General features: G+C 37.7%; 1 protein-coding gene across 1 annotated transcript; it reads left to right on the top strand.

Moving 5' to 3' along the window:
* Positions 1 to 7,832: 7,832 nt before the first annotated feature.
* Positions 7,833 to 12,537, top strand: LOC129923375 (uncharacterized). Its single transcript, XM_056014006.1, has 2 exons — positions 7,833 to 11,495; positions 12,013 to 12,537. The coding sequence occupies exon 1, from the start codon at positions 7,889 to 7,891 to the stop codon at positions 11,483 to 11,485; it is 3,597 nt and encodes a 1,198-aa protein (XP_055869981.1). The 5' UTR covers positions 7,833 to 7,888; the 3' UTR covers positions 11,486 to 11,495; positions 12,013 to 12,537.
* The last annotated feature ends 746 nt before the right edge of the window (positions 12,538 to 13,283 follow it).

Genomic DNA, 13,283 nt, shown 5'->3' on the forward strand with positions numbered 1-13,283 from the left:
GTTAAGGAAGGATATATACCCGAAGTCATTTTGAGAATATTTTTGTACCAGGTGGCCGAACCTCGCTCTGTTAAATAATTTCGGAAGGTTATATACCCGAAGTCATTTTGGGAATATTCTTGTAATTACGAAAATGAACGATCGGATAAAGACTACTAATCTGAAGAGTTGTTTTAGTGTTCTGTTAGTTCTAATTGTAGGCCTAATTGTACATGTCGATTAAATTTAAAGTCTTTTAAGTCCTCCTACAGTCTAGACAAACTACAGCTCACGTCCGTCTTATAGTTTTACAATCCATCTTTTGGGTAAAACTATTGTAGGCTTACTATTATTGGTTTGGAAGAAAGTCTTTGCAGTGTAACTTCTCTACGTTATGGGGTAAAACATGCATTTAGTGACCAAGTAAAATGGCGCATTTTTTCTTATTAGACTTAAATCATGGCATTAGTTTTCTAAAGAAACGTTTCCGTGGGGCACCTCTGTTACGCCAAACAATATGCTCGTTACCCATACGGGATACGTGCCCTGCCCAGCCTGACTGTCGGACTATAAGAAGTTCATACTGGCTTTTGCCATCCATCCATCCTAGTGGTGCTATGGCCTGCTTTTACACATCCATCCATTCAGATTTCTCCTGGCCCTAACTCCAAGCTTTTTACCGAGGTTTATAGTTAAATCAAAAGAGGCTGCAGCGTACGCAAACTCGTTGACCGCTAGATGGATATCATGTTTAGTGTGAGCAAGTAAGGCGTAGAGAAGCTGTGTTATGACCCTTTCCTTTGTTTTGGTACAGGACAGTAGACACCGAAGCATGAACACATGGTAATAATTCACCAGCAAAATAATAATAATAATAAGGCTTGTCTTAGAGTCCGAAAATTAATGAGGATTGCAGCTGTGACCTACATATCTTGCCACTTCCAAGGCAAGCATAACCGTTGTCCGCGGTGCTCGATTAAAATTTTCTTTTAGCGTCTGCGTTTGTCCTCGGCAGCAAATTTTCTTTTGGTCTCAAATGTGTATCCGAATTCTTTAAGTCCGACAGTTACGCTGGACAGAGCAGTATCCTGTATGAGAGACGAATCTCAGACGAACGCATACCAAAGGCAGTCTTTTTTGGTGAGCTAAAAAGTGGTCGACGTAACACCGAAACGCTTAAAAGACCAGCTTATGGCGCAAACTTGACTTAGCTGACATAGAAGAGAGCATATGGTTGCATGCAACCTCAGAACGAGACAGCTGGAGGTCACCAGCAAAATAAACAACAAAGTAAAAGGTATCTACACCGCTCTACACAATTAAAGAGTAAACAACTTATTAAGCACTTAAAACACAATAACTAATCATATATCGGCACATTTAATTTCATTACTTTTATTTCATAGTTCTATAATAAATCAATCTACAGTAAGATGGTGCGCAAATGTTTAATTAGGTCTATTGATCCTTTAAAACTCGTTATTGTTTGCAAAGAAATATTTTAGTATACTGCTGTAAGCTTAGTGACGTAAGCAGCGTTTTTCCCGTTTACGTCATGGAAAATTTTCATTCATAAAACATTCTAGCCAAAATTAATTTTTCGATAATGAGCCATTTTCAAACCGATATAACGGTCGATCTCGAGTTTTCCCGATGTGGCCAATGAGATGAGAATTTTTTTCTCACTATTATGCACATACCGTGAAATTTTAAAGAAAATCGTTAGAGCCGTTTTCGAAATAAAATTTATATATATATATATAAATATAAATATATATACATACATACATACATACATACATACAAGAATTGCTCGCTTAAGAGTATAGGATATATATATATATATACATACATACAAGAATTGCTCGCTTAAGAGTATAGGATAATATACATACATACAAGAATTGCTCGCTTAAGAGTATAGGATATATATATATAATATCAGGTGACCGAGCCTTGCTCGGATGAATAATTTGTTAAGGAAGGATATTTACCCGAAGTTATTTTGGGAATATTGTTGTAATTACGAAAATGAACTATCGGGTAAAGACTATCAATCCGAAGAGTTGCTTTTTAGTTCTTTCAGTTCTCAATGTAAGTGTACATGGCGATTAGAATAGAAAGTAGGCCTATAGAAAACCACAGCTCACGTCTTAACGTTTTACATTGCTTCTTTCATGTAGAACTATTGGGCTATTATAGGCTTGTAAGAAAGTCTTTGCAGTGTAACTTCTAAAATTGTTACTTTCTGACATTTAATATTGCAATTAATATATTCATTATGGCTCTGAGACATGGACACTTTACAGAAAAAACTAAGACTTCTTGAGTGCTTTCACCAAAGATGCTTGCGCTCCATCATGGACATACGGTGGCAGGACCGCACTACAAACAGCGATGTCCTTGCCAACGCCGGTATGGACAGTATAGAGGGACTTCTTATGGTCCAACAGTTGCACTGGGTAGGGCACGTATCCCGTATGGGAGACGAACGAATGCCAAGGCAGTCTTTTTTTGTGAGCTAAAAGGTGGTCGACGTGACAGAAGCGCTCCACGGAAATTCTTCAAAGACCAGCTTAGTCGTCAACTTTCCTTGGCTAACATAGAAGAGAGCACCTGGTTGCATGCGGCCTCCGAACGAGACAGCTGGAGGTCTCTCACGAAGGCCGCGGGATACACATTTGAGACAAAAAGAAAATCTGCAGCCGAGAACAAACGCAGACGGCGAAAAGAAAATCTAAATCGGCCACCTGCGGACAATGGTTATGCTTGCTCTGGGTGTGGCAAAATATGTAGGTCACAGTTGGGGCTGCACAGCAAAGGGAAATACTGCATTCCTCACTTATCTTCGGACTCGAATTTCATACCATTTTGCAAGAATATCGCTGTTTGTATTGTGGTCTTTGGTGAAGTCGTTCAAGAAGTCTTAGTTGCTTTTTATAAAGTACTCATGTCTCAGATCCACATAGATGGGTTGAGAGAATACTGGTTGAAACTGATTTTTGTAGACAGGCGAGCGATTTATTTCGCCACACTCTCGCTTGAATGCGTCCAAAAGCACGACTATCCATAATCACATATCAAACTCTCTTTAAAACAATGCGTCAATTGATACAATGCTTCCCAGATAATGTGAAGTTATCTACCACTTTAAGGGATGTCTATGGCAGTGATCTTTGGGCTGAGTAGGTTTTATTGGGTGACTTTTGGAACATGACTTCTGTTTTACCGAGGTTTATAGGTTAACAAATAAAAAAAAAAGGCAGCAGCGTGATGAAAATTCGTTGACCGCGAGCTGGATATCATCAGGGCCAGCCCTAGGCCTATGTTGTCACAGTGGTGGACCCCGAAGGTTCAAAAGCTCCGCGCTAATTCTAGGTGTAAATTATTAAATTAAACCATTATAATTTATAATAGGGTTCCCGTGGTCTCCTTGTTTTCAAGGAGCTCCTGGAAATCTCCTCCTGAAACACATAAAAATGTCCTTAAAAAGACAAAATTGTCATTTTGGGGTGTCAATCAATATGGTAAACGCCAGTCCTACGCGTGATATAAAAAAACGGCATCGTCAGCTTTCATTTAATAAAAATGTAATGCAAATACGAATTTATTTTCTAATACAAAATCTTTATTTTCACTTATTATCCTTATCAATACCCTTACTGGTCCACGCGCAATCCTCATTTTTTTCACATAGGGCCCCGCAAATGTTAGGGCCGGCCCTGATTGTGCAAGTAAGGCATAGATAAGCTGTGTTATGACCATTTCCTACGTTTTGGTATTGGACGGCAGACTTCGAAGCTTAAACACATTGCAATAATTCACCAGCAAAATAATAACAAAGTAAAAGCTACCTACGGGTGTAAGCAATTAAAGTGTAAACAATTTATAAAGCCTTTAAAACACAATAACTAATCATACATAAAGATATTTCATTATTTTTCTTCCATAGTTTCATAATGGATCAATGTAAATTAAGATGGTGCGCAAATGTTTAATTACGCCAATTGAATCATTAAAACTTTTTCTTGTTTGCGAAGAAATGTCTTAGTGTACTGATGTGAGCCTAGTGACGTTAGCGGTGTCAAGTTTTTTTCCCATTGACGTCATATAGAAAATTTCATTCATAAAACATTCTAGCCAAAATAAATTTTTCGATAATGAACCATTTTCAAACCGATATAACGGTCGACCTCGAGTTTTCCCGATGTGGCCAATGAGTTGAGAATTTTTTTCTCACTATTATGCACATACCGTGAACTTTTAAAGAAAATCGTTAGAGCCGTTTTCGAAATAAAATTTATATATATATATATAAATATAAATATATATACATACATACATACATACATACAAGAATTGCTCGCTTAAGAGTATAGGATATATATCCTATACTCTTAAGCGAGCAATTCTTGTATGTATGTATATATATTTATATATTCATATAACTCATTGGCCACATCGGGAAAACTCGAGGTCGACCGTTATATCGATTTGAAAATGTCTCATTATCGAAAAATTAATTTCGGCTAAAATATTTTATGAATGAAAATTTTCTATATGACGTCAATGGGAAAAAAACTTGACACCGCTTACGTCACTAGGCTCACAGCAGAAAAGAAAAAAACTTTACACTTCCTACGTCACTGGCTTACAGCCGTTCACTACAGCATTTTGCGCACCGTAGTTGAAGGTTTAGAACAGTGTTTGCGTTCATTTTTTACTGAACATCAATTGATCAAGCACGTGGTTATCTGAAGACGCTCAAGTGTTTACAAGTATTTCTACAAATTAAACATTTCATTCCTGTTAAATAAGGTAAGTGAAAAGAAGAATTTGATTTATGTGCATAACTTTAATGAGCTAGAATGTAGGCCGAAAAGAAAAGATATGGTCCTTATGGACTTTGAGTCTGGAGTCTACGTCTAGATCTAGATCTTGATTCAAGACTTACAACTAGATTCTCAGGGGATGCAACTGCTATGTTGCTCTCCGTTATTCTTCCCCAATAGATGGAGGTTTACGACGAAGGCTAATAAGATTCCTAGAGGATGGTGACATATCCTTAAGCAGCAACATGATACCGTTTCTTTTATTTGTTGGATATGGTTATAAAACAGCTCATCCAGCTATTGGCCACAAAACAGCTCATCTACCTATTGGCCACAAAACAACAAATCTAGCTATTGGCCACTAAACAGTTAAATCGAATGAGTAAATATAATCCATCTATGTGATAGAAATGTTCACATGAAATTCATGAGTGGAATTGGTGTGAACGTCCATTTCATTTGCTATAGCTCTAATGTTTTGTTTAATGTAATGCACACATTTTAATACTATTATTACTAATACTATTATTTATTATTTATGTAAGCATTATTATTTATTATTTTAATTAATTGTTATGAAGTTAATATTTATTGATATAACGTTATTATTCGGAATTTTAATATTCAGTAGTGTAATATAGTATACCAATTATATTTTTACAAATAAAAAACCAATTTAAACCATTGCTATTAGGAAGATGCCGCGGCCAAGAAAACGTCAGTTATTCAACTTCAACCAAGAATCTAGAAAAGGAAACAACAACGCTGATCCAGCTAAAGTCCCTCGCCTTTCTTTGGTTTTACATGAACGGGATTCAACTTCAATAAATTGCCAGTCTTCATTGAATCACCAGCCTTCAACTTTAATAAATTGCCAGTCTTCATTGAATCACCAGTCTTCAACTTCAATAAATTGCCAGTCTTCATTGAATCACCAGCCTTTAACTTCAATGAATTGCCAGTCTTCATTGAATCACCAGCCTTCAAATTCAATGAATTGCCAGTCTCCAGTGAATCACCAGCCTTCAACTTCAATAAATTGCCAGTCTCCATTGAATCACCAGCCTTCAACTTCAATGAATTGCCAGTCTCCAGTGAATCACCAGCCTTCAACTTCAATGAATTGCCAGTCTCCAGTGAATCACCAGCCTTCAACTTCAATGAATTGCCAGTCTCCAGTGAATCACCAGCCTTCAACTTCAATGAATTGCCAGTCTCCAGTGAATCACCAGCCTTCAACTTCAATGAATTGCCAGTCTCCAGTGAATCACCAGCCTTCAACTACGACAAATCTCAGAGAAGCTTCAACTAGAGCAAATGAAGTTATTAGAAATATCGTCAAACTAGAAAATTCTGAGAAGCGTTTAAGGAAACTTGAGGATCTGCGACTTCGAGCTTCTCGACGACTTAAAGTTGAAACTTGCACACAGTATTCTCAGAGACTTGAAGATCTGCGGTTTCGAGCTTCTCGACGACTTAAAGTTGAAACTTGCACACAGTATTCTCAGAGACTTGAAGATCTGCGGTTTCGAGCTTCTCGACGACTTAAAGTTGAAACTTGCACACAGTATTCTCAGAGACTTGAAGATCTGCGGTTTCGAGCTTCTCGACGACTTAAAGTTGAAACTTGCACACAGTATTCTCAGAGACTTGAAGATCTGCGGTTTCGATCTTCACAGCGACTTCAAGCGGAAACTTGCACACAATATTCTCAGCGACTTGAGGATCTGCGACAGAGAGCTTCACAGCGACTTCAAGCGGAAACATGCGCACAATATTCTCGGCGACTTGAGGATCTGCGACAGAGAGCTTCACAGCGACTTGAAGCGGAAACATGCGCACAATATTCTCAGCGACTTGAGGATCTGCGACAGAGAGCTTCACAGCGACTTGAAGCGGAAACATGCGCACAATATTCTCAGCGACTTGACGACATGAGACAACGAACTTCAAGACGATATGAAAATGAAACTCCCATAGAATATTCTAAGCGACTTGACGACTTGCGACGAAGAGCTTCACAGCGACTGGAAACTGAGTCTCCAACAGAATATTCCAAACGACTTGATGACATGCAAAATCGTGCTTTACAACGAACAAATAATGAAACGCCTACTCAACGAAATGAGAGACTTGAAGAAATGCGACAGCAAGCAGCCTTAAGATTATCTGAAGAAACCGACGAACAACGCAACGAGAGACTTGAAGAAATGAGACAGCGGGCAACACTAAGGTTATCTGCAGAAACGAAGATAAAAGAGGACCAGCGTTTGGAGGAACAAAGACGGCGTGACGCAAGACGAAGAGCAGCCTTGGAGAAAACTAAAGTAAAAACGTACAAGAGCGCAGTGAACTCAAATGTTAACTATAGATCCTTGGGCCCCTTTACCATTACATGCATACATTGCCAGGCGATACATTTCCCAGAGGAAAGAGTTGGCAACAAAGTTAACAGAGACTCCTTCGGGGACTGCTGTTTACATGGTCGAATTTTCCTGGAAGCTCCTATCTTTCCAAATGAATTAATTCTTCTGTTTTTAGGTCAGCACCCTTTGGCACAGGAATTTCATAAGAAGATACGAAATTTAAATGCATGCTTTTCATTGGCATCATTTAATGTGGATGACGACAGGACAATTAATAGCCACGGCATTTATAGTTTCATCGCAGCAGGGATGATTTATCATAAAATAAATTTGGCTGTTCATCCAACACAAAATCCAAATGGTGACTACGAAAGACCACAATATGGTCAGCTCTACTTTCTGGATCCCGACGATGCTGTGAATGAAAGAATTCATCATCCATACAATAGTGACATCAACCAAGACTTAGTGAATAGATTGGAGAAAATCATACGCGCCGTCAATTGTTTCGCTCAAGCATTTAAAATGATGAGAGAAGTGGAGACAGAAACTAGACAACTTGCATCAACAAAAGGAATAGCACCTCCACATGTTCGACTTTTGTTTACTAATCCTGATGAGTTTGATGTCAGTCGCTACAATGTCCCCTCATCCAATGAAGTATGTGCTGTGCTGACACTGAATGCTGATCAAAGCATTCCAGCTAATGAAATGGTTGTACATCAGCGAGGCAAAGAAATAGTTACTTTAAAGAACACAGACAAACGAACAGAGCCCTTCACATATCCATTATTTTATCCTAAAGGCACTTTTGGATATTCTGTGGATCTGAAGCTACAACAGCCTTATCCCAGTCGGCAGCATCTAACAAGACTGGAAATGGCACAATACCGTATTGCTTATCGCAAAGGACTCACCAAAAATCTCCCACTTGAAAAAGATCGAAGCGATCTTGATCTACGTGAAACACAATTCAACGCACTACATTTTGGTGGCCGACTGTTTCAGCAGTATCTGGTTGACACATTTATTAGAGTCGAACGCGATCGCATCCAGTGGATCAAGTCCAACCAAAAGAAGATTCTGGCTGAAAAATACATAGGAGTGTCTAACTTTCTTAAAGAACTGGCTGAAAAGAAAGATGCTGTTGTTGGTGAAACCATCATTTTACCATCCTCCTTCCCAGGCTCAACACGATACTATGCTGAACAATTTGAAGACGCCATGGCTATAGTACGACGCTTCGGTTCACCAGACTTCTTTATAACCATGACATGTAATCCGGAATGGCCTGAAATAAAAGAAGCTGCCCGTATTGTTACCGAGGAAGGGTTTGTTATTCAGCAGCGAGCTCAAGATCGTCCTGATCTCGTTGCGAGAGTAGCAAAGCTGAAGTTTGAAACCATAATTGAGGAATTGTACAAGAAACAAATCTTTGGGAAAGTAGCAGCCTATGTTTATACAATTGAATTTCAAAAGCGTGGTCTCCCTCATATGCATCTTTTATTAATAATGAGATCGGAAGACAAAGTACACAATCCTGATGAGCTAGATGATTTAATTTCTGCTGAGATCCCAGACAACACAGATCCTGAGTTGCGAGAGCTCGTTTTGAAATGGATGATCCATAATCCTTGCGGTGAACATGACTTAAATGCGTCATGCATGAAAAACCACAATGGAAAAATTCACTGCCGTTTCGATTTCCCCAAACCTTTTCAAGAAACAACATCACTGGTTGACGACGAAAAACCAAAATTAAGACGTCGGTATGATTCCAGACTGGACCAGCAGAGCCCTGAATTTTCTCACGAACTAGCTGTCTACCGAAAAGACAAGTCTGGTAGAAGAATAACCAGAGACAACCGCCACGTGGCTCCTTACAATGCATACTTGCTGAAACTTTTCAATTGCCACATAAACGTTGAATTTGTTGGAAGCATTAGAGCAGTGAAATATTTATACAAATATATTTACAAAGGACATGACTGCGCCTATATTAAAATTGTGGAGGAGCAAAAAAGAATAAATTATAATGAACCAGACACATACATTGAAGGGCGGTGCATCACACCACCGGAGGCTTGCTGGCGTTTATCTGGAAATGAACTCCAAAAGAAGAGCCATGTAGTGCAACGTCTTGACATACATCTTCCTGGTCACTACCGAATGTCAGACATTGTGAATGTGCAAGAAGATCTGGCGGACACTGGCATTAAGGGTTCCACATTGGAGTCTTATTTCAAAACCAATGCAACCAAGAAGCAAAAAGAAGAAGCTAACCGTCTTGCTGGACTGGATGAAGAAATTACCTACCACTTTTATTGGCAGATGCCCGAGCATTTTAAATGGATCGGAAGGACGAGTGAATGGGTTGAGAGGCTTCGACAAATCAATGTTATTGGTCGTATCCACAGCGTTAATTTTGTTGCCCAGCCAGAGTTATACTATCTCAGGATGCTTTTGTACCACGTCAATGACGCTACAAGTTTTGACGAACTTCTTAAATTTAATGGTATCAGGCATGCCACATTCAAGCAAGCGTGTCTTGCTCGAGGGCTTGCCTATGATGACCAACAGTGGATAGATGGTCTGCAGGAATCGGCCAAGTCAAAAACACCTAGAGCCATGAGAACACTATTTACACAGATTTTAATATTTGGATCTCCAGAAAATCCAAAAAGACTTTGGGAAATGTTCAAAGCAGATCTGGCTGAAGATTTTCTTCTAGAAATAGAACGCACAGGTGGCCGAGTGGAAGACGCGATAAATCATACCTATCGAATTATCGCCTCCAAATTAAATACCGAAGCCACAGAAGGCAGAGATTTTCAGTACTGGGTCAACACCTTTGGCATGGACAACATTGACTTTGTCAATAACCATTTAAATGTGGATATGCTTAACAACGACTGCTCAATACTGGAAGGGGAACGGTTGTATGGACTCCTAAAAGGGAAACAGCTTGACATAGTTAATACCATTCTTGATGCTGTCACAAGTCATAACTCTGGACCAAGATGTTTTTTTATTGATGGACCTGGAGGTACTGGAAAAACGTTTGTGTACAAAACTATTTATCACATTCTTCGGGGTCGAAATTTCAATGTGAAATGTATGGCATTTACAGGAATAGCATCAATTTTTTTGCCTAATGGACGCACCTCACACAAAACATTTGGCCTCAGTGTGCCCCTTACACCTGAATCAGTTTCAAACATAAAGCTAGGATCAATGAAAGCTGCTCAGTTAGCGGAAGTTGATGTATTTTTAATGGATGAGGCCCCTATGCTGCCAAAATACGGACTTTCTACCGTAGACCAGCTACTAAGAGCAATCGGCAATGCAAAAGAGCCTTTTGGAGGAAAAACAATAGTTTTGGGGGGCGACTTCCGGCAATGTCTTCCAATTCAGCCACGAGCTAACAGAAGTGAGCTTTTAGACGTATCCCTTAAAAAGAGTGACTTATGGAGACATTTTAGAATATTTCGATTAACCAGAAATATGAGAGTTGATGAAGAAGAGACGGATTTTGCCGAGTTTCTTTTAAGGATTGGAGACGGTGAACTGCCATTGAATGATATGGGTGAAATAGCATTGCCACAAGATGTCATCTCAAAAACAAACATTATTGACGAAGTTTATGGGGAATGTTTGGCAGATAAAAGTTACGAACAAATGAAAGACAGGGCAATTCTGGCTCCCTTAAACAAAGATGTCAATTTAATCAATTGTGAGCTTATAGACAGATTACCTGGAGAGGAAAAAGTCTATTTTAGCTTTGATTCAATCAAGGATATGTCAGAAGGTACACTTCAATTTACCACAGAATTTTTAAATTCCATAGACATCGCTGATTTGCCTCCACACAAACTAAAACTAAAAAAAAACACAATTATCATGCTACTTAGGAACTTAGATGTTTCAGAAGGACTCTGTAATGGGACGAGGCTCATTGTCACTGAACTGTGTAACAACATAATTATTGCTAAGATTCTAACTGGCGAACATTTTGGAAAGGCTGTTCACATTCCCAGAATCACTCTAGATTCCAGTAAGGGGAAACTTGGATGCACAATGCAGCGCCATCAATTTCCTGTGACCCCTGCTTTCGCCATGACAGTCCACAAATCACAAGGTCAAACATTCCAGTTCGTTGGAGTTGATCTCAGGGTCCCAGTCTTTATGCATGGTATGCTGTATGTGGCCTTTTCAAGAGTGAAACGACAAAGTTGTTTGAAAGTCCTTCTTCCCCGAGACAACGCAAATTACACCCGGAACGTTGTGTGGAAGGAAGTGTTGAACTAAGATAAAGAAGGTTAGTATTAGGAGAGTCAAAAGTTACCTACTTTCCTAGAATCTAGATATATAGGTATTGTGTTATAATTATTTATAAATAACACTTTCTAATAGGTATCTGTAATAAGGCTTAAAACATTTGGTAGTTGATTTTTTTCTTTGAAAAACGTGGATGGGAAATAGGGATTGTATTAGCTGTAAAATGTCTATATTCTCAACTCATTCTAATGCTGAAATATAATGTGCAATGCAATGCTACGGTGGTATGGGTAAAGTAATCCCAACAGTTTTTGCACTATGTTTGATAATAAACTTCGCTATGAATAGGCTGAACATCATAGAGTTCAAACTTTGAGTTCTAAAATTTGTTAAACATTAAAATACAACTATTTGTTAGTCGAACATCAGAACGATATATAACTTCGACCTTTTATTTTATGTCGGCAAATCAATTTAGAATACAAATATAATTATTGTTTGAAATTTTATTATAAGAAAAACACAAATTAAGATTAATTTGGATATTCCTATTACAGCCTGTTTGTACCGGAGAATTGATGTACTGGATAGCAAGTGGTAGTGGGAAGCAGAGATGTGAGTCCTCATTAGACATTGCTATGCTAGCTCCGTGGCTTTGAACCAACGTTAGACTATCTATGACCAGCGTTCATCTGACTCAAGGAAGATTTGATAATGTACCTAAGGCGTGTCTAACTGCAAGATCCACAGACCTAATTGTTTATGTTTTATCTCTTTGGATATGACATACCTTTATTATAAAACAATAATAATCCACTCTAGCCCTACAATTTATGTCTGGAAGAAGTAGAGTTCTTTAGTGCTTGTATATGTTTACCAAAGAACAGTTTTAGTAGATCAGATAAAAAAACTAAAATATGTCTTACATTTCTACAAAATCGATGCATTGAAACAAATGGAGATCATAGAGATCAAAAGTGATCTAATAATAGTGAACATTTGGTGAAACTGCTCAACATGTATTTTGTACATGAATCAAATCTTTTTTGCACCAACATTATATTTTTTTTATCAATTTATTTTTATTCTCTAGGAAACTCTTGGGTTTTGCAGTATTTGTTTAATACTGCAGTTAAGTATCCTTTTTTTTTCTAATACCATTAAATTTAACTATTATGTATAATTATTAAATGTATATAATCAAGTATTATGTATGGTAATTACATTTAAGTAACACAGTTTTATGTATGGTCATTACATTCATGTATCCAAGTAGTATGTACAGTCATTACATTCAAGTAGCCTATCCAAGTTATATGTAAAGTCATTACAATTAAATATCAAAGTATTATGTATGCTTATTACATTTAGGTAACCAATTATTATGTATGCTTATTACATTTAGGTAACCAAGTAGTATGAATGGTCATTACATTTAAGTATCCAAGTATTATGTATGGTCATTACAATCAAGTATCCAAGTATTAGTATGTATGGTCATTATAATTAAGTATCAAAGTAGTATGTATGGTCATTACATTTAAGCATCCAAGTAAAATATATGGCCATTACATTTAGATAACCAAGTATTATGTATGGTCATTACATTTAGATAACCAAGTATTATGTATGGTCATTACATTTAGATAACCAAGTATTATGTATGGTCATTACATTTAAGCATCCAAGTAAAATATATGATCATTACATTTAGATAACCAAGTATTATGTATGGTCATTACATTCAAGTATCCAAATTATATGTATGGTCATTACAAGTATTATCTATTATCATTACATTGAAGTAACCAAGTGTTATGTATTGTCA

This window comes from Biomphalaria glabrata, chromosome 16, assembly GCF_947242115.1.
Source record: "Biomphalaria glabrata chromosome 16, xgBioGlab47.1, whole genome shotgun sequence".
NCBI lineage: Eukaryota > Metazoa > Mollusca > Gastropoda > Planorbidae > Biomphalaria > Biomphalaria glabrata.

Coding starts and splice junctions, on each gene's coding strand:
- LOC129923375 (XM_056014006.1), top strand. CDS start 7,889: ATGGTTGTACATCAGCGAGGCAAAGAAATAGTTACTTTAAAGAACACA.